This window comes from Pipra filicauda, unplaced genomic scaffold, assembly GCF_003945595.2.
Source record: "Pipra filicauda isolate LSUMZ 115617 unplaced genomic scaffold, ASM394559v2 scaffold53_size3534045_pilon, whole genome shotgun sequence".
In the NCBI taxonomy this organism is placed as follows: domain Eukaryota; kingdom Metazoa; phylum Chordata; class Aves; order Passeriformes; family Pipridae; genus Pipra; species Pipra filicauda.
This window is the reverse complement of record NW_024104687.1, coordinates 985,495-1,012,635: the sequence shown is the minus strand read 5'-3', so window position 1 is coordinate 1,012,635 and position 27,141 is coordinate 985,495. Positions and strand designations below refer to the sequence as shown.

At 45.6% G+C, this 27,141-nt stretch overlaps 2 protein-coding genes across 2 annotated transcripts in view; one reads left to right on the top strand and one right to left on the bottom strand.

Moving 5' to 3' along the window:
- Positions 1 to 16,865, top strand: part of EIF3A (eukaryotic translation initiation factor 3 subunit A) — a 34,124-nt gene extending 17,259 nt beyond the window's left edge. Inside the window, exons 13-22 of the mRNA XM_027746480.2 lie at positions 568 to 672; positions 2,470 to 2,583; positions 2,834 to 2,956; positions 3,935 to 4,088; positions 5,106 to 5,290; positions 6,980 to 7,068; positions 11,311 to 12,197; positions 13,514 to 13,688; positions 14,128 to 14,297; positions 15,597 to 16,865. Coding sequence (XP_027602281.1) covers positions 568 to 672; positions 2,470 to 2,583; positions 2,834 to 2,956; positions 3,935 to 4,088; positions 5,106 to 5,290; positions 6,980 to 7,068; positions 11,311 to 12,197; positions 13,514 to 13,688; positions 14,128 to 14,297; positions 15,597 to 15,838 — 2,244 coding nt within the window. The 3' untranslated portion in view covers positions 15,839 to 16,865. The remainder of the gene's footprint in view (positions 1 to 567; positions 673 to 2,469; positions 2,584 to 2,833; positions 2,957 to 3,934; positions 4,089 to 5,105; positions 5,291 to 6,979; positions 7,069 to 11,310; positions 12,198 to 13,513; positions 13,689 to 14,127; positions 14,298 to 15,596) is intronic.
- Positions 16,866 to 21,673: 4,808 nt separating this feature from the next.
- On the bottom strand, positions 21,674 to 24,476 carry NANOS1 (nanos C2HC-type zinc finger 1). Its single transcript, XM_027746483.2, has one exon. It carries the CDS (start codon positions 24,386 to 24,388, stop codon positions 23,618 to 23,620), a length of 771 nt encoding a protein of 256 aa, XP_027602284.1. The 5' UTR covers positions 24,389 to 24,476; the 3' UTR covers positions 21,674 to 23,617.
- Positions 24,477 to 27,141: the final 2,665 nt, after the last annotated feature.

Genomic DNA, 27,141 nt, shown 5'->3' with positions numbered 1-27,141 from the left:
TTATTTTCTTACCCTTTCGGTGTTACATTGCTGGGCTACCTGAATTTCATGGGGTTTTCTGGCTTTATACTGTAACTGGTCTTAAAAACAGCCTCTTGAAAGTGAGACAGTGTAAGTAAACCTGAATTCTGGGTTTAGATGGGATCTTTTTTACCTGGGGGAATAAAATCCAACTTGGTTGGTTGGTTGGTTGGTTTGATTTTTGTTGTCCCTTTTTATTTCTTTGTTTGGGGGAGGTTCATTTTGGGCGTTTTGTTTTGTTTCCCTCTCCCCTGTTGCTTAAATGGTATCTGAAATACAAAATAGACCTCCACATCCAATTTTGTAGTATCTGGACTGTGTCTCAATTAAAAATCAACATTAAATGCTTTATAGAGCTTCTTAAAAATAAAATACAAGTTGCCCAGAAGAGAGGAAAAGAAACAGAATGTTCCTGAAGCAAATTATTTTAAAAGTTAAAGGGGAAAACTGCAGAGAAGCTTAAATAAATAAGTAAACAAACAAATCACGTTTGCAACAGAAAAAATGTTTGCTTTATTTTGTATTGATAACTTTACTTGATTGTAGGATCTTGAAGAATTGGATCCTGACTTCATTATGGCTAAACAAGTTGAACAGCTAGAAAAAGAAAAGAAGGAACTTCAGGAACGTCTGAAGAATCAGGAGAAAAAGGTACAAACAAAGTAGGAAGGGTACAAACCCATGTCCATTCACAATTTAGTGAATGTGAACTCCTGTGTTGATATACTTATGTGCATATATATATATATATATATAAAATACTGATGTTGGAAATATTATTGTTTGAAACTAAAAAAGGATAAATGTGTTATAAACCATTTGAGCCTCCAGTTTCAGTGCAAAAGTCTGTTCTAATTAATGGAGTTGATTTGAAACAGGACCCTTAAGCTGTATGTGAACCAAGTCTTAGGTGGGAAGACTTGTAATTGGAAAATGTTCAGGGAAGATTAAATGTTCGGAGGAGGAGAGGTCATTGTGGAGAAACTAAATTAATTAACTGTGTTAGTCCTCACTGAAACAGAAGGAATTCCACTGCTAGAGCCCTTCTAGATGGCAGAAAAGGATCTGTCTGAAATGTGGATGGCTATAAAGGTGTGAGAAATGTGTCATAGGAAATAGAAACACGTGACCTGGGCAAGGTGAGACTCACCGAGGACTTCCTGCTGTATTCAAGAATGAAACAGGGGTTATATGATACATTTGGTGACTTGGGTCACTTAAAACTGGCTCAATAGCAGAAAGTGGCAGGTTAGTTAGAAGGGTTCCAGTGAGGATCTTTTACACTGCAGGCCTGTAAACCTGTTGCTCATTCTGGGCAAAACAGCAGAAAATACATGAAACAGTACAGTTAGTGGTCACCTGTGTAAATATGATCTGCCTCTACCTGGAAAGGCACACAGCTTCTGTAAAAGAATTGTAAGCCAGGACTTCCTCTTGGAGTTCTCTGAAGCTGTCAAAACAAACATGAGTTAGGGTGATCTGATGGGTGTAACTAAGTTGGATTTCCAAAAAGCTTTTTGCAGAGTTCTTCACCAAAAAAACATTTATCAGCTGTGGTACAAAAGGAAATGCCCTTGAAGATGTTCTGGTTCGATAGATATGAAACTTTATGTAGGGAAAGGAGGAAAAAAAAATCCCCCAGTCATTACCTTGGAATGTTAGATGATGGGCTCCAAACTTAACATTCTTAGCCAGGAGTAAGGACTTGGTTCTTCTGCATTTGGAGCACTGTCTGCAGCTCTGCTCTCTGTCTCTAAAAGGATGCAGTTCAACTGGAAATTAGACAGGAGGCCAACAAGAATTATCCATGGTGTGGATTGGCTTCTGTGTGAGAAATGTCCATGTAAAAGGGTACCCCTCAGTCTGAAACATTTCTCAGGAGAGGATGTGGTGTCAGTCTGTAAGTGTCCCTGTTGTAAGAGCTGATGGTGGGAGCAGTTGTTCTTGCACTGACTACAAGGTGTAGTGGAGTAGGAAGCATCAAAGGAAGCAGCAGGAGTCATGTTCAGAGCTGTTTGTAGTAGAGGGTGAATCTTCATGCTGTGAGCCACAGACACACAGGAGTCCTTTCCAAAGGACATTGTTGTATATGAAAAGCTTCTTTGAGTTCAGAGGGACAGGAGGAGAAATCCACTGATGCTTAAAATATAAAAAAGCTTCCAACACAGGAAATGCTGGGAGCTGATGCTGAGAGAGTATTGTAAATGTGCCTGTCTCTATTCCTGCATCCTTGCCTAGGGGAGCACTTAGTTGCTGGTGCTAGAGGCAGATTTTCGGTTAAGTGGGCCTTTGATGTGGTCCAGCGTGGTTGTTATGTAGCCATAATATATCAGATACATTGGAAAAGCCTCCAGATAGTAGGGTTTTCTTTGAGGGATGCTGAAGATGGAGTCTTCCAGATTTGGGCTTTGTATTATGGCATGCTAAAGGTGTGTTATCTTTATTTAGATTGACTATTTTGAAAGAGCGAAGCGCTTAGAAGAAATTCCTTTGATAAAGACTGCATATGAGGAACAAAGAGTGCATGATATGGAGCTGTGGGAGCAACAGGAAGAAGAAAGGGTGAGAATTTTTTGTTCAGATTTTTAGCAATGAATGAAAAATAGTGGTTTTTGCACTGTCTTTTTTTTCCCCAGCTCATTCCAAGAGAAGAAAGAATGAAGTGTTGGCTTCACGACTGGATTGTGCTGGGACAGCAATATCTTCTGTCTTGGCTCTGAAAGAGGAAAAGATAATTTCTCTTTCTAGTGGCTGAGGTAGATTGAATCCAAATGCACAGTAAAGTTATACTTTCTGTATTTTCTATTTTTAGATCACCACCCTGCAGTTGGAGCGTGAGAAAGCCCTTGAGCACAAGAGCAGACTCTCCAGGATGTTGGAGGATAGAGATTTATTTGAAGCCAGGCTCAAAGCATCCCGAAGAACAGTTTATGAGGTACATTAGATATGGCACTGTAACAAAGTATTCCCCTAAAGTGAGGAACTAACACTGTGACCAAGTGATTCTTCATGAAACTAGAAACAAATTAGTATCTAAAATGGCTCAGAACTGTGGAATTGTTTATTTTCTGCTTTGACTGTTTAAAAAAAGGAAGTTCCGTGCACCCATTCCTAGACATTATCATTTACAGTTTTTGACAATTTCTGAAATAGCTTATATGGAAAAGATGGTAAATCATTCATTTCAATACAGCTATTTGTAACTGATCATTAGTGACATAAAGACAGCCAGCTCTATCTGCACAAGTACTTGGACTTACTGTGCTGATGGCATAGTAGTGACAATAACACTGAAGCTGAGAAACAGGTGGAAATTCTTCTCTATGGTTTTTAATTTGTGTGTTTGAATCTGGAAATTATTTTGACAGTTCAAGTATTTTTTTTGTTCAAGCTGTGTTTATTTTGTGATTGCAAAATTTAAAAACTAATGAGATCACAAGGTCAGGGAAAGAGCTGTTCCTCTGTTTCTTGCTCTACATTTTAAAATTTCACATTTTCTGAGACTATTTATAGCTTTGAATATTTGACTGTGTTGCTGTAAGAATTGGCTTTACCACAAAGAAGCGGAAAAGGTATTTTGTTAAAATAAAGTAGTGACTGCATATGATACTAAGTAAAATATTTTAGATACAGGTAGAATATTATTTAGGCAGTTTCTGTTCAGAAAAAGCAGATAAAAGAATAAAATTGTATATGATGATTTGATTGTCTTCTAAGTTGGGGTATATTCTCTTAAAATGAATTGCAGAAGAGGTTGAAATGGCAAACAGGTAGTTGTTTTTCAGTGGAGCAGCGTTAAAATGTTGCAGCTGGTTTGTGTTTCTCTGTAGCTTTATTTAGCTCCAGCTGCTGTCCCGTTGCTTTCTTAGACAAGGCAGTTGAGGTGTTCTCAGGAGTGGTGTTGGTATTTCAGGATAAGCTCAAGCAGTTCCAGGAGCGGTTGGCAGAAGAGAGGCGGAATCGCCTGGAGGAGCGCAAGAAACAGCGCAAAGAGGAGAGACGGATCACTTACTACAGAGAGAAGGAGGAGGAGGAGCAAAGGTTACGAGAAGAGCAGCTGCTTAAAGGTGTGACTGAGAACATTATTATTTTATCCTTTGCACCCTCGACCCGTTCCATCTGTGTAACACAGCTGGTGTCTGGTGTCCCTGTGTCACAGTTTGGAGGAAATCTTTTCAGCTTCCAGTCAGTGGAGCAGACTGTTCATTGCTGTTAGATACTGTGCCTTTACATGTTACCTGGCACACCTCCTGAACACTTACCTGTGCAGCACAGAGGTGAAGGTAAAGTCTGGTAGCAGGGAGGGAAAATGAAAGCATATCAATGCTTCCTGCCCTGCCCTTCTCCCAGCCATGAATAAAGGAGGTGATAAAGTAGGGGAGGCTAGTGAAACATTGAGTCTTTGATTTTAGCCTTTAGTTTGAGCTCTGGCCACTTGTCTGTGCACATCTTAAGGAGAAAAGAAAGGGAATGTTGGTGTCATATCAAGAACTCCAGAGCTGTAAGCAACTTGCACACCTTTCTTTGTGAAATGCTTTGTCTGATAGCCCATTTTAGGGCTTTAGAAGAGAAGAGGTGATTAGCATCCTATAAGGTGAATTTCTGTCCTGTTTATCACTTGGAGGATTAAGATTTCATGTATCAAAGATCATAATCATGTGGTATTTAAAAAACAAACGAAAACCAAAGCAGTCATGAGTATCAAATTTGACACTGGTAGCTGTTTTTTTTGTTTGGCCTTACCTAAGGAAGGGATCCTCCACCATGGTTGTATAATTACTTCTATTGTAGCTGGCACATTTGTGGTCTCTACATGGAATTAACATAAGGGTATTGGAACTTTTTCTTCCTTGCTAGCTGTTCAAGGTGTCTCATTAATGGATGTATCAGGGCTCCTTTTCCTATTGCTTTGGAGTTAAGATACTTTCAGAGAACAGGTTCTGTGGTTTGTTAAACTCACCATGTGAAATGCTTGGCTTTGTTCTTTTATAAGGAGTCAAACTGTATTTTGTGACTGTTGTGTGGGTAGAGCGCAGTACTGGAGTTTGTCTTGGTGAGCTTTAGCTGTGTTTCCCACTTGGCAGAGCGCGAGGAGAAGGAGCGCATCGAGCGCGAGAAGCGCGAGCAGGAGCAGCGGGAATACCAGGAGAGGGTCAAGAAGCTGGAGGAACTGGAGAAGAAAAAACGTCAGAGGGAAATGGAGATAGAGGAAAGGGAGCGTCGTCGGGAAGAGGAAAGGAGAGGCTTGGATGACCCATTTTCAAGGAAGGTGGGTAATACCTGCAGGTTTGTTTTCTTTCTGGCTGCTCCTTCTCTTGATTATTTATTTGGAGGATGATGTTAGCATTGCAGAATTGTCGGGGTTTTTGGCTTTTAGGTTGTCTGAGTGGCTAGTTCAATAGTTAAATTATTGTCACTCACTATCAGGATCTGGAACCTGGAGCTAGTATTAGTGTAAAATAAAGAAACTACTAAAAGCTCCAAGCTGTTTAAAAACTAAACAATTAAAGGCTAAAACGAGTATTGGATAACATTGTCTTTAACACAAGAGAAGGAAAACTATATTGGAAGCAAGTGCAGTAACTCATGACAAAGTCAGAAATTAAAGTAGATATTGAAGGAAAACTCCAGACTAAACATAAACTCATAGTTTTATATTTTAAAAGAAAAGAAACACGCAGTAACATAAAACAAGAGGTATGTGGAACTTTCTGTTTACAAATATAAATTGGATTGGGAGAAATGTTATCCCAATCCAACAGGAAACAAAGCAAAAGTTAATTGCAAATGAATGTTTAATGATTTAGAAGAATGTAACTAAGTACCATAAGCCTTCTACACTCCACTTTTTCAGAACTTATCATTCAAGAGAACTAGTTTAAAATTTCATCCACCATAGCCTTTCTCTTTGTTTAATACATACTTCATTAACACCACAAAGATAAGTTATCAGAGCTTGTGTAACTAGTTTTGATAGTCTGTCAAGTAAATAATCATTAGGGGTATTTGTCTCATAAGAGGTCTCCTAGCCATGGGCACTTGATTGTGTGGAAAAGCTGGCTCAGGTTCCAAGAGAGATATCTGTACCACTTCAGAAATTCCATTTGCAGTTCTGGGATTCCTTGCTCGTTTTTGTTGGTTGGGGTCACTTCAAAAGCATTTAAAGAGACAACCACAGAGAGTGGATCTGCAAGATCTTGGGTAACCTGTGTATTTTCCCATATTGACAATAAAAATATTTTCCAGAGAAGGATTGAAAACTATGAAGAGGTTGTGTGATTATGTGAAACCAGGTATTTTAGGTGGTTCACCTAATTAGTTTATTTTGTGGAATTAAGGAATAAACAGCTAGAAATAGTTTAAGTGGTTTGTCTTTATCCAGCAATGGAGAGGGTAATTTTAACTTCATTTTAAAAAAATACAGATTAATTATTGCCCTGCCCAGTGAGAATCACTAATACCTCACCTGTTCTGTGCATACTGGGAACAAAATGATCCCTGTCATAGAGAGCTCTCAGTGTGTTTAGTTATATTTCTTGATCAGATTAGAAAGCACAAAACCAAATCATTCCTTGAATTCATTCCTACCATGATGAAGCTCCAGGAAAAGTGAAGGTGTTAGAACCTCTCTTTTAGTCACCAGGTGGTAGCTATGGCTGACTGTAGCTATTGTTCATACACTTGTTCATAAACTTGTTAGTGTATTTGCAAATATCCTACCCTACTGGTGAGGAATGTGGCACAGAGGGAACCACATTATTGGTTAAACTGCACCAGAAACAATCAAGTCAGTCAGTTAAGACCATACTTTAGTTCTTCAGTCTCCTGACAGTACAGTATTCTCTACAGCGTGACTAGTGAGTTTTTAATGACATTGTATGCTCTGGAAGTAAATGATATGTTGAAAATCTTTTTAAAGTACTCAGAGAGAATGTTCCTAATTTCTTTGGACACACAGGAGTCTCGTTGGGGTGACAGGGAGTCTGAAAGCTCCTGGAGGAGAGGAGGGGAGCCAGAATCCGAATGGCGCCGAGCACCAGTGGAAAGGTAACCAGGGGGTTACTAAGCACCAGTTGTGTTGGGCTCAAAGTATGTAGGCTCCCATGGTGTTGCCACTGCTAAAACTGCAATAACTGAGTAATATCTCTTGCCTTTGCATCTCTGAAAGTTGCCTTGTATTAAAAAGTTGCTTTATAAGGATCTCGAAAAGAGAGAGAGGTTTTATCGTGGAACTGCATTCAGATAACATTCCTGGTTTATTTAGCTGAGATATATGAAGCTACCAGACACCTTCTGTGTGTGATAACTTGCTTACTTGGTTTCCTTTTTAAATTAAAAATTCCTCCCCCACTCAAACATTGGTGTCAGTTGTATAAATACAGAATGGGGAAGGATGACAAGCAAATGCAGGGCTCCTGGACGATGAAACTCTGAGATTTTCCATTTAGAAAACTGACAGTAATGTATAAGAATAGTAAAGTCAAAATTCGGAGTCTTAAACTGTGCAAGTCCCAGAGTGAGTCACAGGGCAGAAAATACATGCCATAAATTAAACAAAGTTCTGAAGGAGTGTATTGAACAGAGAAGAGCAAATTTCTGAAGGTACTTGCACTATAAAAAAAAAGAAATCCTTGCTTGTTTACATTTGTGTATTTTGGGGATTTTGGATATGTTCACTAATAGTGAAAACTGTTTATATGGTTGTAGAAAATAAGATTTATGTCCATTTCTCTGCTCCACATCAGGATGAGCTGTAGCTAAAAATTTTTCTGGTGGTGCACATCTAGTTGTCCTTAAAAGCCGTTGCTAGTGGAGATAGCACTGCTGGTTCTCATTGGCAATATGTTTTATGGCTTCATTAGCCTTCCAGGTAGATAGATTTTTATAAATGTCTTACCCTAATTTCCAGTGCAGCAATTTAAATCCATTAGTGCTTCCTATGACTCCAGTGGAAGCAAATTAATTTACTCCTACTCTCTCTAGTAATTTTTTTTAATGAGCTGGAAAAGTATGATCTCTCAATAAACAATAGCATTCCATCTTTCCTTAAAAGCTGTGTTGCCATTCCTGGTAGGGATTCACTTTCTCTTCATCTGCAAAATGTAAAAATTGGATGAAACTCCTGGGTGAAGCCTTTAACTACTCACAAACTGCGTAAGTTGTGGCTGCCCCATCCCTGGAAGTGTCCAAGGCCAGGTTGGACGGGGCTCTGAGCAACTTGGTCTAGTGGAAGGTGTCCCTGCCCGTGGCAGGGGGTTGGAATGAAATGATCTTTAGGGTCTTTTCCAACCCAGACCAGTCTGTGATTCTGTGAAGTGTTTAATGCATCTATTTATATGCCTCAATGCAATTTTTTTTCACATAGAATGATACAGGTTGTCTTAGTCATTTCTCATTTAACTTCTGTAGAAAGGGAGCCAAGTGATTGCCGAGGAGTTAAAATTAGGAATATTTTGCATTATGTAGCAAGTTTGGTAAAACTTTCCTCTTTCCTTTTACTAAAATGAATATACTGAGGAATAGTGAAAGGATATATTCATAAAAGTAAAAATCCATATCTCTACATAATTTTAAGTAAAGGAATGTTTCTCAGTTATTTTCTATTTGCTGAATTTAGGAAATATCAAAGTAAAAGTGATGATGCTCAGTCATAATTGCAGCAGAAAGGTGCACTCTTTAGTAGTCCCTAGTCTGCCTTCAGTTGGATTTTAACCCTAAAGGGAAAATGTGTTGGATACAAAGACAGCACTGCAAACCTAACTGAGTAAAGTAATGCCAACATGAATTTCTGGATCAAGTGATAAAGGCAGTAACACAGATGACAGAGCATCAGATTTAATTTGCAGCATGTATCTAGCTGTAAGTGCAGCTATTGGATATATATTCCTTAAAAAGTCCTTATGGATGCTGATGCAAGGAGAAAAGCTCTAAAATTTGTGTGACAGGCAATTTGTGATGGAAATGGCACAGTCCTGGTCGAATGTGCCATATTGGCACACACATCCTTACAGTCACAGAGCAAGCAACTGTACTACAGCACAGCCCCCAGAGTGCTGAATTCCAGGTGATCAGCGTGTTCCAGTGTTCTCAGTCTTTTCCAGGCGTGGTTCCAGGTGCAAGAAGAAACAAATTACAGTCAGAAGAGTCCAGCAAGGGCTGTCTGTCTCTTGGACAGGGAGCAGCTTTACTCAGAGTTATGATTAGGCTGCCAGTATTTGTTCCTCCCCTGTGCAGGAAAGGTAGCTTAGTTATAAAAACTAAAAGAGGAAAACAAAACTAACGATGTAGTAAAATTTTATACAGAGGAGAAGAAAGGTTAACGTAGAAGTGCTGTGTAGGAGTTAACCTAAAAGCCAGCTGATTTAGTAGAAAAAGTCATTTTATGGTGGTACCTCTTGTTCTTTCTCTAGTTGACAGAAAATCTGTAAAATACCTCAGGAAGTAGACCCATTGAAATAACGAAATGGCAACTGATACAGACTCACTAAAAGGGGCAGGGCATCCTTGGCACAGCTCATCAGTTACTGTGCCACAGATTGCAGTCCCAGAGGATCAACAAATACTCACATGCCTGTAGTCAAGAAATCCTAGAAAGAAAAAATACACAGAAAAGGGGAGTTGACCTCTGTTTGCTGTTTGCCTGAACTGAGCAAATCTACTGTAGTGTGAACTTTGCCAGCAGGTTTCTGTTTAATGGGTAAAGCTGTCTGCATGCTTTAGCTCTTGTAGATCTGTGTGTGGGGTTTTTAGAGGTTATTTAAAAATGGGTTATATGAAAGAGACTGGCTTGATTTATAAGAGGGAAAGAAGGGCAAAACTGAAACGAACACTGAAGTTGTCAAATGAGAAAAAAACCAGTAAAAACAACAGAGACATAATTTCACCTGCGAGTAATAGTTTAAAAATTAGAGTAGCAGTAGCGATTTAAAAATCCTAAACCCTGAAACAATACCTGAATGAATTAAATACTTGTTCATTTGATGAAACTGATAACTCTGTATGTCTTTTATGGCAAAATAATAAGACTTTTCAAAGGAGAAGATTATCCAATTTGAGTCTAAATGGAAATTAACAATTTCCATGGCTTGGCTTTTATCTCACAGATCAATGGTAATTGCATTCCCCCTTATTCTTCCGAAACTAGGAGATGCACTGCTTGCTATTGCTCAAAATTCTTGAGAGGCAGAGTTGTCACAAACTGTTGCCTCTTTGTTCTCACCTCTTCGAGTCCTACATCTGTTGTTTTGTAGCAAGTCATTGCTGTTCTTTTGTTTACATTCTAGTAGCATAGTGAATTTCTAAACATGGGGGTGTTTTTTCCTTGTGTTTTGGGTTTGATTTTATTTTTTTTTAAATCCATGAGGTTCAACTCCAGTGCAGCTTCTCTTCTGCCAAGAAAAACCTAGCAGTACATTTCTGTGATGTACTATTCCTTGTTTCTTTTTATTGCTGAGGGAGGTTAATTTCCAGAAATAAATTGATCTGGTGAGGTGACAAAACCAAGGATAAATGTATGTGTAAAATCCTGTAGACAGTAAACTAAATGGTGTGTCCAGGGAAGTGACAAGAGTGAAAGGTCCTAATTGTTCAGCTGTGTCTGATCTTTTCAGTGTTACAAGTCCAAACGTATTTCAAAGATGAACTGATGGCTCCACAGCCCAGGGAAAATGCTCACCGATTCTGTACTTCCCATGTACATCCCAGTAAGGAGAGCCCCTGGAAGCACTGACAGCCTGCCAGGGCCTGGGGCACCCTGCTTGCTATCAGGCAGTAGCCGTGGATTCACTCACGAGTTCACTGCGTTGTCCTGCCTAGTTGTGGAGCCTTGTCAGTGAAAGTATTGCCAATCCGTTGGGCTGGAACTGTGCCCAAGCATGAGAAAACAGGGATTGGACTGTAGGGTTGGTATGTCATGAAGGAGGAGAAAACTTAATTGATGGTTGTTGGGTTTTTAATACTCACTCTTTGAGACTTAGCTTGAGTTTGTCAGATTAGGCTCGGTGTTGCAGCAAATAACCAACAGGGGACTGCAGTTATCCCCTTCAAACTGTAGTTTTGAAGGAGATAGTAAACTGCTCAGTCTTTATGGGAGGGGTGGTGACCTACTGCCTTCCCATAACAGTGAAGGCAATTACAGAGTGCACTTGGAAACTGCACACTGTGTAGATGTGTTTGCAGCCGCTCATCAAGCACACGCAGTCAGGAATGGCTTTGAGGGGGTTGATACTGTTGATGTAAAGCTTTCCTGGGTGTCAGCTTCTACTTTTTCCTTGTTCTCTGGTTTTATAGAGATTGGCGTCGAGGAGAGCCAAGGGAAGATGAAAGACCTTTCCGGCGAGGGGATGATCTGCCTCGACGGGGGGATGACCTGCCCCGACGTGGTCCTGCGGAGGAAAAGGAACGTCCTTCCACCGAATCAGCGGAGGACAGGCCACCGAGGCGAGAAGGGGACGAGGACAGGCCTCCTAGGCGGGAAGGGGAAGAGGACAGGCCGCCCAGACGAGGATTGGATGATGACAGGCCGCCCAGGCGCACCTTGGATGATGACAGAGGGAGCTGGCGAGCTGCGGATGACGACAGGGGTCCCAGGCGTGGAATGGATGACGACAGGCCGCCCAGACGTGCTATGGATGATGACAGGGGTCCCAGGCGTGGAATGGATGATGACAGGCCACCCAGACGTGCTTTGGATGACGACAGGGGTCCCCGGCGCGGGCTGGACGACGACAGGCCACCCCGGCGCGGCTTGGACGATGACAGAGGGAGCTGGCGAGCCGCGGACGACGACAGAGGGCCTCGGCGTGGAATGGATGATGACAGGCCACCCAGACGGGCTCTGGATGATGACAGGCCACCCAGGCGTGGGCTGGATGATGACAGGGGCAGCTGGAGAGCTGCGGATGATGACAGGGGTCCCCGGCGAGGGCTGGATGATGACAGAGGGCCAAGGCGAGGGCTGGATGACGACAGGGGTCCCCGGCGAGGGCTGGATGACGACAGAGGGCCCAGGCGTGGGATGGATGACGACAGAGGGCCCAGGCGCGGGCTGGATGACGACAGGGGGCCGTGGCGTAACGCTGACGATGACAGGCTCTCCAGGAGAGACGATGACAGGGGGCCGTGGCGTGGTGGGGATGATTCAAGGCCAGGTCCTTGGAGGCCATTTGGTAAACCAGGTAAAATACAGCAATATAGTAACCTTCCCTCTGAAGTGTGTCTTAGCCTGGTAGATAATGGATATAATGTACTTGGTGCAGAGGTGGGAGAATCAGCTCTGAAAACATCTGGATTAATTTGGCTAAAGGGGATACTCCTTTACTTAGTATAATTAAACCTTTTAATTTGGTTGAATTAAAAAAACCCAAAAACAAACAAATAGCAGTGTCTGTTGCTTGCCTGGAAGATAGCTAAAGGTCCCAGAGTAATGCTGATCAGTTCCCTGTGTGCAAAACCAAAATAAGTCGAATGCTCTGATGGGAGAGAAAATTCTCACTAGATTAGCACACGTTGGGACTCTTACCCTACCCCTTCTATGTGTCTGAAATGAACCTCCTTCAAAGGAGGATTTTGGTACCTCATTCAAGTGGGTCTGTTTTTAATAATCCCTCTTTATGTGTACAGAGATATTCCTGGTTTTAACATTCCTTTTTTGGTTTTGTGTTGACCCTTCTTTAAAGTCCTGCTTGGAGTGGAGTTTTGACTAGAAGACCGTCTGAGGTCCCCTAAAGTCTGAATTATCCTATTCTTAGATCATTTATTTCTAGCCTTAAGTCTTGTTGATGGTGACTAGAAAAACTGTTTCTGATTTTTTTCAGAACTGTCAATTACATTTAAATGCTCGATATGATTTGGATTTCCTGGTTCTTTTTATTTATGTATTTGCACATCAACTTTTATAGACACTACTTCTGTAATCCAAACCTGTAGAAAAGTTATAAACATCAAAACTTGTACTCCACTTTTTCCTATTTAAAGCCAAAGCAGGCTGCACAATACAGAACTCCCATTTCCAAATAACTGAGTGATATTGCAGAGTGCGCTGTGTTAAATAGATGGTAACAACAGTCATATTTTAAAGTAGTGCTTTAAAAAGCAGTAAGTTCTTTAAAAATAATATCTCACTTGTGGATTTTCACAAAGGAACCCACTGTCTAAACTACTCCCTTTACTTCTTCTTGCACTTGTTTTGCACAAGATCCTTGTGGAGTTTATAGTTTCTGACTGAGAACAGCAGGGTGTGATCAGCACTGCTGAGCTGTTACAGGCAGGCCTGACACCAGGTGTGGATTGCTGGCTTTACATTAAGCAGTTTGTACACTGTTTTGTCTGTGGCTCCCTCTCAATGTGCACACTTTTTACAAGCATCTTGAGTTGGATCCTCAGGGGTCAAAACTTGAAGAACCAGTTTCCGTGAGGGAAGTAAAGGATTCTTTGTCTACAGAGAGATCAGAGGTCAGTCACAAATTCCTTTGACTGTGTTTCTTTCTTACAGGGGGATGGAGAGAAAGAGAGAAGGCCCGTGAGGACAGCTGGGGCCCTCCACGAGACTCCAGACCTTCAGGAGACCGTGAGTGGGACAGAGACAAAGATCGGGATGAAAACGAGAAGGACCGGGAATTCGACAGAGAGAGAGATTTCGATCGAGACGATCGTTTCAGGCGCCCCAGGTTTGCCTTCTCTGTTTAAATACTTGTAGAATGTTTCTGCCAAAGAAAAAAAAGACGTGCCCTGCTGATAACGAAATAATGTGGAATTGCCAAGTGAAAGGAACAGGGGTTGGTTTGGGTGAAATTAAGCACTTCAGGCAGCAAATGGATAGTGGCGTTTTGGGGCCCTGTTGGCTTGTTATTTTTAAGACGACGTTATTTGTTGACAGAAGGGATCTCAAAATGCTTTACTGGTTATAGTTATTATTTTCTTTAACCCATTTTCAAGAGAATTCCATGTTAGGCTCCAGAAAAACACAATTTTGGAAGTATGTTAGTGTGTTAAGTTCTATTTCACCACCACTGGGTGTGAAAATATCTGTGCTGTGCTTTATTATCACTTCTTTCCATAGCAAAGGTAAAATATTAACATTTAGTCTTCTGTTTTGAATGGCCAAAGGGATGATGCCGGTTGGAGAAGAGGCCCAGCTGAGGAAACTTCTAGCTGGAGAGATTCGGGTCGCCGTGAGGAATGGGACAGAGGTGGCCGTGACATGAGGGATCGCCGCAGCGATGACAGAGAGCCACCCCTCAGGAGAGGCCCCCCCCTCAGATCAGACCGGGAAGAACGTAGGTTTATTTTAGTTTCTGAAGTGCCACATTCATTGCAGAGCCTTCCTGTTACTGACACTGCTAGCATGGGGTCAAAGGGGAAGGAGTTATATTTTTGGCCATTTAAACTCCCTTTGTATAAACAAAGTGATAAAAAGCAGCTTTTGTGTAATTGAGGATTCTTCAGAGAATCTTAACTATTTGTAGTTTTATTCTTTTCTCTCATAGTAGCATTTCACATCTACAGTAGAGGATTAACATTTCAAGTGTGCACTTTTCATAGCAGGATTGTGTTCTGGGTGAATGAATTCTTTGTACTGAGACTATCGAGACAGACATCCCAGGAAGGAATTTCTGTCCCTTTTCTTAAAACCATTAAAATGTGAGGGTAGTATTTCCAAATGAGGCCTTATGGGTTTCACACTATTAATGGTAGTAATTTTGATGACTAACCTATTTCGATTACAGACATTACCCTGTTTTAATTTTGTATATTTATTAATCCTTCGCTGTGTTCTGCAAATACAGCAACAGCAGATACATTTAGCCTGGAGACACCACCACATCTTCCAGTTCTGGCATTCTAATGTTCAGAATCTCTTTGTCTCTGCCCCACATGTGGGTGCTCCGGCACGTGGGATCAGGCTGGGGATCAAACAGGGGACTGCTGCTGGCAGAAAGGCAGAGTGTTCTCAGTGGGGAGATTTTTGGGGTTTTTTAATGTGTCAGGAAGTTTTGGTGTTTGTTTGGTGTATGCCCCAGCTGGTGTAGAACATTTAACATCCTTTTGGTGGACATGAACAGTTCTTCTTGTAGTAAAGGGTGGTAGATGCTGTTACCAGTAGAGTCATGTAATTCAGTACCTCTAATTTCTAGTAGGCTGAAGAGTAATTTCCTGTCTTTTAGTGCAGTGAACACCTAAACATTTTCCACAACTGTTTTTAAGTAAGGATTTTTCTGTTTTCAGGGTTCAGTCATTTCTAAGGAGACACATCTGTGCTTTTAATTCTGCTAATAATATAAGAATATATTTTTACATCATAAAACCATGTACATCAGTAGAACATTTTTACTGCAGTTGTTGTGTTTTAAAGATGACACTGGGCTTGCTCACCACACCCCAAAACTGAAAAGGGGCTTGAGTGATTCCTGTCACTACTTCCCTGTAAAACTAAACCATGTATTTGGCCATCCTCATTGTATGACCTCTTGGCAAGGCTGAGAGTCAGTAAATCAGAGTGCCAGGGTCGGCCTGCTCGTTTAAACTCCTGCAGGGCTGGTGGAGCATGACAGAGCTGTGTGTTGTCTTTGTTGCAGCGAGCTCCTGGCGCCGCGCTGAGGACAGGAGGGAGGAACGGGGAGAGGAGCGGGAGCCAGTCCGGAGATCAGCCCCTGCTCCCGCGGCTCCTCCAGCTGCTGCTCCCCCACCAGCATCCAAAGAGCGGGAAAGAGATGGGGAGAAGGAGAAGGGCTCCTGGAAACCGGAGAAGGAGCGGGAGCCCGTGCGCCGTACTAAAAACGAGACAGACGAGGAAGGGTGGACCACTGTACGACGTTAAGTGGGAATCACAGAGTTTAACCAATGTTTTAGCTTTGATTTGATGGAATCCAGATTATATTTGTGCTTATAAACATTCTCAATTGGAATTCTTTAACCAATGTTTTGAGGTAACATGAAAGCATGAATTACTTACTCATATAGATTGATCATGCACAAAACTCACAGCAGAAGGTTGGAAATGGAAATGCCAGTTTTTGAAATTTCAAATGATGCTTATTTCATGGGTCATTTGTTGCTAAAATAAAAAGAAGCAAGCCCAACAGCTGTCTTCAGTACGGCTTCTATCTCGCACCAGAAGAGGCTGCCCTTTTTATTTTGAGTCTTTCTTAGTTTGGAATGGGGTATTATCATCACAGAACATGCATTTGAAAACACCTCTGTTCACAGAGGGGAATTATTGAAAAAGCAGAGCTAAATTAATTTGCATAATTAGCCAAAAAAATAGGAAAGCCCTCTTTTACATAGGTATCTTGGAGGGCAGGCCGTTTCTGAGACTTATTTTATCACTATCTAAATTCAGTAAGTTGTTTAAATTTGAATTAAATACAATAAACATTATGAGCATTAGCTACACTGGGATATTTTCTGTAGAGTTACTTGAATCCATCACACCTCTGAGGCCATTTTGCAGTCATAGTTCCAGTAATGTATACACTGCTGCAGTGTACAATCCAACTTGCAGCTTTCACCATTTCAGTGTTTTGGTAAGCATATGGCTCTGTACTTTCTGTTGCCAACATCACAACTGCTTTTTCCATTACTGGATAATTCATGCCTTTCAAGGATTTTTAAATATTGTCATATTTAAAATGTGTGGTTTTGGAGAAATTGTTCAATTTTCCCCCAATTCTTTGTCTTCAGGGTCAATTCTTTCCCTTTCCAGAAAAGTGATTTGTAGTAATGGCTGTGTTGACTTCAAACCTGGGGTGCGGTAACAACGATTAGGGATCTGATCACACTGAAGCCAACACAGAACTTGCTGCTGTGTGTTTCTTCAATGATAAATAAACGACTTAAGGAATTAACTGCTGTGTTTTGACTTTTTAGTAACTCCCTGCAGTGTGTGTTCATGCAGAACAGCTGTTGAACAACCCTTTTCTGTTCTCATACCTGTTCTGTAGCAGCTGAAGGAGAATGAGAGAACACCTGGGATAATTTCTCCCTGAGAAAGTTGGTGTGTGACCAGAAGTCCGTAATACTCCTCTTGTCCTTTTCCTACCCTCCTCTGAGTTATCCAGGACCAGCAGGTATCTTGGGAAAACACTTGCTCTCACAGACATCTGAGGGCTTGATTTTTGTGTCTTTGGAGCCTGTCACGTGATTTCTTGAGTCACAGAACTCCTTCAGAGGAGTAGTGTTTTCTAAGCATAAAAAGACACCATGGTTTTTGGTTATTTTATCCAGGAACAGCACATAGATCTGGAGCAGTGGCTGCTGCTGTTGTTCAGCCACCTGTTGCTGTCCTTGCATTCTGTGTCACAGAATCACGGGGTCAGTCCTGTCAAAAGGGACCCAGGAGCTCTCTTCACTGCTGGCTGTGAAATTGTTGTGTTACTTAGAACTGTGCTTCTCCAGTGTGGTCTTGGGATGTAGAGTGCACAGCTGTTATGGGCAGTCTCTTCCAGTACTTGACTGGCACCAGACTGAAAAATCAAAATCACAGGGTTGAAGGGGACCTTTAAAGGTCATCTACTCCAATCCCCCTGCAATGAGAACAGACATCTTCAACTAGATCACAGTCAGAGCTTGAATGTTTCCAAGGATGGAGCATCCACCCTCTGTCTGGGCAACCTGTGCCAGTGTTTTCCACCCTCATTGCAAAAAAACTTCCTTGTATCTAACCTAAATTGACCATCCTTCAGTTTAAAGCCATTACCCTTTGTCCTGTTGTAACAGGTCCTGCCAAAAAATCTGTCTCCATCCTTCTTATAGGTTCCCTTTAAGTGCTGAAAGGCCACAATAAGGTCTCCTTGGAGCCTTCTGTTCCCCAGGCTGAACAACCCCAACTCTCTCAGCCTTTCCTCGTAGGAAGGTGCTCCAGCCTTCTGCTCGTTTCTGTGACCCCCCAAAAGCTTAACCCTCTCTTTTTGGCTTCTACCCTGTGTCTCCCTGCCTGTGCACTGCTGTGAAAAGCCTGAATTTTCCAGGTACTGGTAGGAAGTGGTAGGACTGCTGTGAGGTCTCCCTAAAACCTTCCTGTTTTCCAGGCTGAACCAGCCCTTTTCCCTCAGCATTTCCTCCCAAGGCATGTGCTCCAGCCCTGACTATCCTGTCAGCCCTCTGCTGAACTCACTCAGATTTGGCAATGTCCTTGTGTGGGGGGAATGGAACCCCAGAGGGCACACAGTGGTCAGGATGGATCTGCTGAGTGCTGAGATTCTTCCCTTCTGCAGGCTGTGGTCCAGTTCAAACAGCCTGGGATCTGCTGCCTCGTGCTCCCCTTTTTCCGAGGGGCATTTGAACCTCCCAGCCCGTGACTGCAAGGACTCCTTCCTTGGCTGGGCAGGACCCTGCCCTTCTCGTTGAATGCACCAGGCTCCTGCCCAGCCTGTGGGTCCCTCTGGAGAGCAGCCCTGTCCCAGGTCTGTGGGCTGGTCCTCCCACTCCAGTGGCATCCACAGCTCTGCTGAGGGCACATCCCGTGGCTGCCTCCAGAGCCTGGAGAGGGCTGGTCCCAGGGCAGCCCCCTGGATGCCCCTCACCTGCTGCAGCCCAGCCCTCTGTGCTGAGCCCAAACATCCAGCCAGTTTTTGTGCCCACTGTTGTGTGGGCTGCAACATCCTCACCTGGGTGCCAGGATATTGTGTGACAGCACTGACACCCTTGCTACAGTTGAGATGAAGAACATCCACTGCTCCTTCCCTTGGCCACAAAGTTATTTTGTTGTAGAAGGCAGGCTAGCCAGGCATGGTTTGCCCTCAGTAAATGCCTGCTGGCTGTTCCCAGTCTTCAACTCCTGCATGTGCCCAAAAACAGGCTCTGAAAGGACTTCCTCTGTGATTTTCCCAGGGACTGAAGCAACACCATCTGGCCTGTAGTTTTTCAGATGATCATTTCAGTCTTTGAAAAAGACAGGTACATTTGCCTCTCCCCAGCCACTGTAATATGTAAAAAGTGATTGTTATACCTTCAGTTACATAGTTTTAATAGTATCCGTACAAAGACAGTTTTACACAGGAATGGATGTCAGTGATCACTGCACCAGCTAAAGCTCTGTTCCCCCATCTGTGTTATTAACTTCCATTATTTGAGACTGTGATAATGTTGCCAACACATGTAAAATTCTCAAGGACTGGGCAGCTTGAGAAAAGATCTGGGAGATGTGAGCTTTGCAGACATGCCAGTGTGTTTATTTTACTGCTTGATGGTTTTAGACACAATACTAACTACAGTGATCAAAACCCACTACTGACCAGATGCAACAGCTCAAACCTCCATCTACTGCCATCATTAGACATGAGCACAAAGTTTGATTACCTGAGGAAGGCAAATGAGTTCTCTGCCAACCTTTGCTTTGTTTGATTGAATCACATTCAGCTGAAGAACGAAAGTTTTCAGTGAACCTTAGAAGAATACAAACTGTCACAGGTTGTATTTAGAAGACAGAGCTTAAGGCTGCTGCTGTTTAAATGGATCCAGGTGTTGCTCAATTGAAACGAATCTCCAGGAGCAGAGCAAGGCAGGGGTCAGGTATGAACAGGGCTGTTTGTTTGTTTGCTGCTCCCAGAGCAGCCCACAGACTGACCCAGCCCGTCCCCAGCAGAAGCAGGGCATAATAGGCATTCTAATTAAGTTTTCTCTAGAGTGCCTTTGTTATAAAAACTAATAGAAGTTTTTTACAATATCAGTATTTATGAGGACTGGCAGGGCAGGGCAATGAGTGCAGCTCCTGACTAAGCACAGCCCCAGGACATGCCATGACCTTGGTGGCCTCAGTGTGGCCATGGGCAGGACCAGGAGGATGTCAGGGTGGGCTGGTGGGCAGCCAGGAGACACCTCAAACAGCAAGAGTACTGGGAGGTTTGCCTTATTGTAAATGAAACATCTTTGTGGTTTGAATGCCCTTGGGCTGCACTCATTGACAGGAACTGCTACATGTAAGCAGCTTTTCCTCCTTTAACTAAAAGGTACTGCTGAATGGTGGGAGCCTACAAAGGGAAGGTGCTGGGTCAGTGAAATGCAAGATCCAAAATTTCCCTGTGATTCAGGCACTGGTACCCATCCTGTGTGGTTTATTGCAGCACTGCAAGAAGTAGGCACACAAGTGGCTTAACAAAAACACACATTTTGCCATGGCAGGACCAGCTGGAACTGAAATGCTCTACACTTTCTTTGATCCTCCTCTTAAACAGAATTATTAAGGCATTTAATTATGGTAGGATGGAGATTCTACAAGCTATTCCACTGGATTTTTGCTAATCAAAACCTCCCTTGCTGCAATTTAAGCTCTTAGCCCTTTCACACTTGGGCAGGAGGACAACCTACTGGCTTTGCTACATCTCTTTCTGGATTTAGTGTAGCACTTGTGTTTTGCCCAGACAACTGGCATATTAAAATTAATCATCTTCTTCCCTATGCAACTGTTGGCAAACTACCTCCAGTGTATATTAACCTGGTGGGTGGGTGAAGCTGCCATTCTAGGAGGGAAGGACATTTTATAGCCATTGTGGTTTACTCCTGTGGCAGTTACCTGAGAGCAACCTGTCCCGACAGGATTTCCACTAAACATGGGCACAGACTTACCTGACTTCAGCTGGATCAAGTTATCTATACATCTGAAAGTAGTTTTTAATTAGGAGCAACTTGCTTTTTGCCAAGACTAGTATCAGCTGAGGATGATTATCCAATATTGTGTTCGCTTCTCTTGCCAGAACATTGCTATGGAAAAGATCCCATCACTAACATGCATAGGAATATTTCCCTGTAATAAAGCAATTCTCTGAAGATATAGTATTTGGTTTAAACACGTGGCCATAATATTTTGATTTGCAGATGCCTGTAGAAAAGTGAAATAATATCTCACTTTTCATAGACCTCTTCTGCAGAGCATATAACAGCTCTAAACTGACCTGCTTTCAGATTCAGCTTTTTGCTGTTCCTAGGATTTAAATTACTAATGTAAGTGGTTCCCAGTATTTAAGGAATCAAAGTAGCTCTACAAACACTATGAATTGTAGTAAGCTTTTCAGACTGACCAAGAACAAGCATGCTCCTGCTTACTCAGTGCCACAAGGAGTGTGCTGGTGCACCAGAAATCACAGGAGCTTACTTTAAAAAGACCAATCAAAATATCCTTAAAGGTTTAGTCTTTGTTAGACTCTTACTTGTAAAACTTAGAAGGGGAAATTGTCCTGTTGAATGATCATGTAAAGTAACTGAAGAGCCTTGCTCTCAGGCTGTCTGTTGCCGATGCTGAATCTCATCATCTCCTCTCTGGAACAGTCTGTTGTTTTATTTCTCCCCATCCCCAGCTGGTCTTTCGAAGCTGTTACTCTCCCACTTTACCTGTTAAGACTCTGATCAGATGCCTCATGCCACGTGCCAGCGATGACAGGCAGCTCTTGGCCTTCCCACAGCCAGGTTGTGCACATGTGGGACGAGAGAGGAACAGAGCCCAGGCCGTCAATACAACCCTTTCCCTCTCACACAGATGCTGCACTAGGCCAGTGCCATCCGAGGCAGGGGATCTGCTGGTATCCTGATGGATTTCCAGGGCTGGTACTGCACAGCAGCTTAATGTAAAGAGCAGAGAGGTGGGGCAGGGACATGGCAAACCCTGCAAGAAGCAACTCCAATCCAGCCCGGCCAGTTAACCCTCAGAAAACACCCGAGACAGATTTACTTAGATCTTTCTTGCTTTTGTGTCCAGTAACAGTCAACTGCATTGAAATGTATATACGGATCTTCAAAACTTCCCACAAGGAAACAAAAATACAGAAGAAAACTCTTCCCACAGCATCACACTTGAGCTTGATTCTAATGTGTGGTGGACACAGATTAAACCTACGTGGACCAGGAATCACAAAACCAAACACATCTAACTTCTAACAGCTTAGAAGAGCCAGTGGTGCACACCCCATGGAGCAGGAGACAATAAGTAATGGTATATAGCACAAGGAGAGAGGCTGCCACAAGGGTAACTGCAGCCACTGAGTGTTATTTAATGCAAGCCCCACTGCATTTGGTAATTAGAGCTGACACCATCTTTGGAGTCATCTGATGGAGATTTAAAGGAACACTTCCACACAAAATCAGGTTCTCCCTCCTAATTGCTGTGGCCCAACAGCTGCGATGAATAATGAACCTTGGACCCTCATCCCCAGCCCATCCCACACATGTTTCGACTCCGCTCTTGACTGTCCTGTTCTCCCCCTCTTCTCTCGATCCCATCTCCCACCCTGCTGAGTAGCTTTTCAAAAGGAAACTGCACAAGTGTGAATCACCCCTCACTTTCCTGGTTCCCTTTTCCTGTCAGGACCCATCTCCTTTCTCAGGGTCCTGGTGATGCCCCAGCAGTTCCTCCACAAGGCCCTCTTCACCTCCCTGCTTTCATTAGGGCATCCTCCCTGGACAGAGCACCCCTCCACATCCCAGGTGTCACAAAGCCATCTGCAGTGTAACAAACACTCTGCTCTGAAAACTCCTGCACCTGCCTTTTGGCTCTGGAGGAATCCTAAGCAAACTACAAGCCTGCTGCTGCTCCTTCTCCTTCCTCTGAGTCAGAAAATAAGCAATTTCTGGTCTTTTGAGGATTACAAACAACATAGCCCTGGCTGATATTCAGTACCAAGGATCTGCCATCACCCAGGGTAGTCCAGATCTTCAATATAATTCTTATGCTTTGTACAGTCTATGTAGTGTTAAGGATATTTGTTAACCACATGGGTAGATCCCTTCTACTTGCAATGAGTTAAAGCCACATTTTCTGAGCTCTTCAAAATACACAACCTCCCTTTCTTCCATTATCCTATGGTCACAGCTTCCTGCTTTGTCCAGGTCTTTTTCCTCCAGGCTTCACATCACCTCCCCCTTCACCACTACAAACACAGCTGCATCAAATCTTGTTCTGTGCCATTGTAACTGCCTTTCTGTCAGCAGAAAGGACTCCGTTTGCACCCTGGCCCAGAGTCATCACGTTTTTAAACATGCACTTCGGTGTTTTCTCCTCCTCTCAGACCTTCCCCAAAGCCGAGCATCCGATGCGGGGACCTGCGAGGCCAGCGCCATCCCTGCTCACGAGTGGAACGGCTCACGAGTGACCGCGGGGCACCGCTCCAGGTAGGATGCTGCGATTTCGGGAAGCAGGAGTTAACTACTGAGGGCAGGTTTGATCGCGATTTGCACACCGGTTTTAAGACCGGCAAAGGAAACCGATGGGATGTTTGCTTTAAGACCCGAAAGGCGTAGTGTCGTACCCTAATTAAACACCCTGCTATTAAGTGGCAATTAAGAACAGCTCTCCGGCCCGCCCCCCGCGGTGCAGCCCCGCAGGATCCCGGTCTGGGATGCGCTCCGGGCCGGGCGGCAGGAGGCGGCGCTGCCCCTCCTCGGGCGACCTGAGACCCCCGCGACCCTCCCGGCGGCTGCTTCGACCCTCCGAACCCGCTCCCCGCAAGTCAGATCTCGCCGTCTCCGTAAAAACCACATATAGATATATTTTCTTTCTTACAATAAACAAACACAGCGCATCTCCGCCGCGCAGTCCCCGCCGGGCTCGGCGCGGGCCAGCGCGCACCGGCCGGGGCAGTGTCACCGGGCCGGGGGACGGTCCCGGGGGTCAGCGGCCCTTCCTGCCCAGCGCCGTCCGGGCGTGCCGGAGCTGCCGGGCCGCCGGCACTTTGGAGAGGGGGCAGTACTTGATGGTGTGGGCATTGTCGCCGCTGGCGCCGCAGAGGGGGCAGGTGTAGCGCCGCAGCACCGGGCAGAGGACGCGGCCGTCGGGTCCCTTGAGGATGTGCGTGGTGTAGAGGGCCACCGCCTCCTTGTTGTTCCGGCAGAAGACGCAGACCTGCAGCTCGGGCTTGAGCAGGCGGGAGGCGGCCCGCGGGTGCGCCGGCAGCCGCCCCGCCACCACCACGCCGCCCCAGGCAGAGCCCTCCCGGCCCGGGTGCTCCCCCGAGCAGTCGAACACCACGGCGGCGGGGCCGCCGCGCCCGGGGAACGGGCTGAAGTCGGCGAAGCGCTCCTCCAGCAGCCCCTCGCCGTGGTGGTGGTGATGGTGATGCCCGCACAGGTCCAGGTCGTGCAAGTCCAGCGCGCCCTCGAAGTACGGCCCCGCCGCCTCTTCCTCCTCCTCCTCCTCTTCCTCCTCCTCCTCGGCCGGCGGCACGGCGGCCGCCACCACCACCGAGGGGGGCTCTGCGCCGAAGCCCTTGCCGGGGCGCACGGCCTTGGTGATGAGCGTGGCCAGCCCCAGGTAGTCGTTCCAGGAGTTGAAGACGTTCCCGCAGGCGCTGTGGCTCCGGCCGCCGTAGCGGGCGCCCGGCAGGCACTCCACGGGCGGGAGGTGCCGGTGCTGCTCCAGCTTGGTGCCGGGGAATGCCTCCATGGGAGCGGCCCCTCCCTCGAGCGCGGTGCGGGGCAGCGCCGGGCGCACCGTCCGCTCCCGGGGCCGCTCCCGCTCCTGCTCCCGCTCCGGGTCCCGCTCCCGGCCTCGCTCCCTCCGCCCGCTCCGCCGCCTCTGCGAGCGCGCGGCCGCGCTCGGCGCCTCAAATAGGGGGCGGGGGCGCGCCCGCCGCGCTCCCATTGGCCGCCGGACAGAGCCCCCTCCCGTTCATTGGCTGAGGGGCGGAGGGAGGCGTGGCCAAGCGGCCCTGGGGGTGCGCGTCAACCCCGCAGGTGCGGCCGCCGAGCGGAGTCGGGACCGGGACCGGGACCGGGACCGGGACCGGGACCGGGACCGGGACCGGGACCGGGATCCGGACTGGGAGCGGGATCGAGATCGAGATCGAGATCTGGATCGGGACTGGGATGGGGAGCGGACCCAGGATCGGGTGCCCGGGTCCGGACCACACGGGCCGGTCCCGGATGCTCCCGCGGCCTCACTGCCGTGCCGGTGCCGTGACACCGCTCCCAGCCCGGTGCCGTGACACCGCTCCCAGCCCGGTGCCGTGACACCGCTCCCAGCCCGGTGCCGTGACACCGCTCCCAGCCCGGTACCGTCGCACTGACGGCGCAGCGCGGTACGAAACCAACCCGCTCCACCCGCAGCAGAGCGATGTGCGGGCACAGAACAAGTTCAGTGCCGCCCAAGTGGGAAGCGGTTCGTGCCTCCTTAGCTGGAGAAAGGCAGCAGGTGCATCCCCGTAGGTGCCCGTGAGCTGTGTGGGGCAGAGGGGATCTCCTCTTCGGACCCCTCTTAGTCAGCGGGTTTGATTGGTTTTACTAAAAGAGACTAAAAGGTTGTGATGGTGTCTCAGGTATGTGCACTCACTGGAGTGGAGGGACATTGCACTCACTGGAGTGCTGCTCAGGTATGGGGAACCAGTCTGGAATATTCAGCCCAAAAAAGGGCCAGGCCTGACCTACACTGAGGCTGTGAGGGCACTGTGTGCAGTGGGTGGACGTGGAGGGACCCTGGGCAGCAGGGTGGGCACCGGTGTCCTGCAGCACCCCCCTGAGCCCGGTGAGTGTGGGTAGCCCAGCGCTTCCCTCGCTGACGGTGCTCGCAGAGCAGCTGCCGTGCTGCTGGACGAGGGGCCGTGGTGGGGACAGGCAAGTCCCCCCCTCGCTGACCCCGATGATTCCCATCCAGTCTGGCCACCCAGGAACCAGATCATCCTTTGGGAAGCATCACACGTGTACTCTTCCATTTGGGCAAGAGGAGTTGGCAATGCAGCCACAGGTAAAGATCCTATTGATTTCCAGCCCCTGGTAAGAGCTGCTGGGCTGAGCACGGCGGGTGGAGCTTTGTCAGAGGGGAATCTGTCTCCCCTGTGCACGGCCCTGATTTGTCGGTCTAACAGGTGCTCCTCTGGCAGGTAGAGCAGCTTCACAGTGTGCTTTTGTTTGCACCTGAGATCGGCAGGTTTCATGAGCTCAGATATCAGAAACACCTCTCCAGGGTTTGATATGCTTCTCCAGCCATGTGAAATGTCTGGGAAGTGGGTGTATCAAGGACCAAGGAACAATGCAGATGGCTGCAGGGAGTACAGCTGGCTGGAGTGTGAATTCTTTGGTTGGAAAATGGGACTTGCTTCAGTACCGAAAACATTTGCAAAGGAAATCCTGTTCCAGACCGTGCTCATGGTGGGACACGGTTCTGCACCAGGTGACCACAGGGACATTTCACAGTTGTGTGGTGTCAGGCTCAGCCCAGAGCTCAGTCTCCGAGATGCAGTTATGTGACACACCTCTCCTCTCTTCAGTGGAGCATTTTGTGGCTGGTCCATTGGGGCCATTGCCTCTGAATACAATAAAACAGAGGTGACAACTGGGTGAAACAGTGTGGGGTGATCGGTCAGAGTGGTGGAGCATCACATCCTGAGGCAATTGTTGTGGCTCATCTTCTTCTGTGGACATTTTAAGAGACAATCTTGGAGAGGCAGTAATTTCAAATCACTGCTGTAGCAGTGTCAGTAGCACAGGCAGAGAGGTAAACAGCCCTGTTCCCCTCACTGCTAATGCAGGGAGGGATGAAGAACATGGAGCAAAACAAAAAATATCCTCACTAGAAAAACACTGTGAAGGATAGATACGCATCACCAACACTGCAGTAACAGCACCCTCTGACAGCTCTTGGCAGAGCTCGTGTGTGTTGCCAATCCAAGTGTACAAGATATGTTGCAAAAGTTATTTTGATGTTTTCTCTGTCCAGATTTTTGCCAATGGCCCCTCGCATTCCAGGTGTTGAGCAAAGACTCAACAGCTCAGTCAGGCATTAGGTCTCTGCAGAGACCAACCTCTGTTGGGGATCATCAGACTTGCACCAACCTTGTGCCAACTTGTTGGGTGTCACGTCGCAAAAAATCTGGTTTGTTGGGTGCAAGAGTAGGGAATGCCACTATTGACATTGGAACAAATCAATGTCTCAGTGAAGCTCTTCACCAGTTTCAAGCAGCAAACAAAATATGTGGTCAAGAACAGCTAATGGACAAGTAGCTGTTTCTAGGAAGGATACAGCATTGGTGCTTTGGAGTTCTGTGAAATGTTTTTCATTTGAAACGTTTTTCATTGGAAACGTTGAGGACTGCATGAGAAACTACTGCTTTGTCCTCAGATGGAAGTTGGGATTATTTCTGACCCTATCCCAAACTACCCTTCCAGCAACCCTAGTTGGGACTTGGACAGTGTAAGACCACA

Bases quoted from the DNA above. Each gene is read 5' to 3' on its own strand.
- NANOS1 (XM_027746483.2), bottom strand. From the start codon at position 24,388: ATGGAGGCATTCCCCGGCACCAAGCTGGAGCAGCACCGGCACCTCCCG.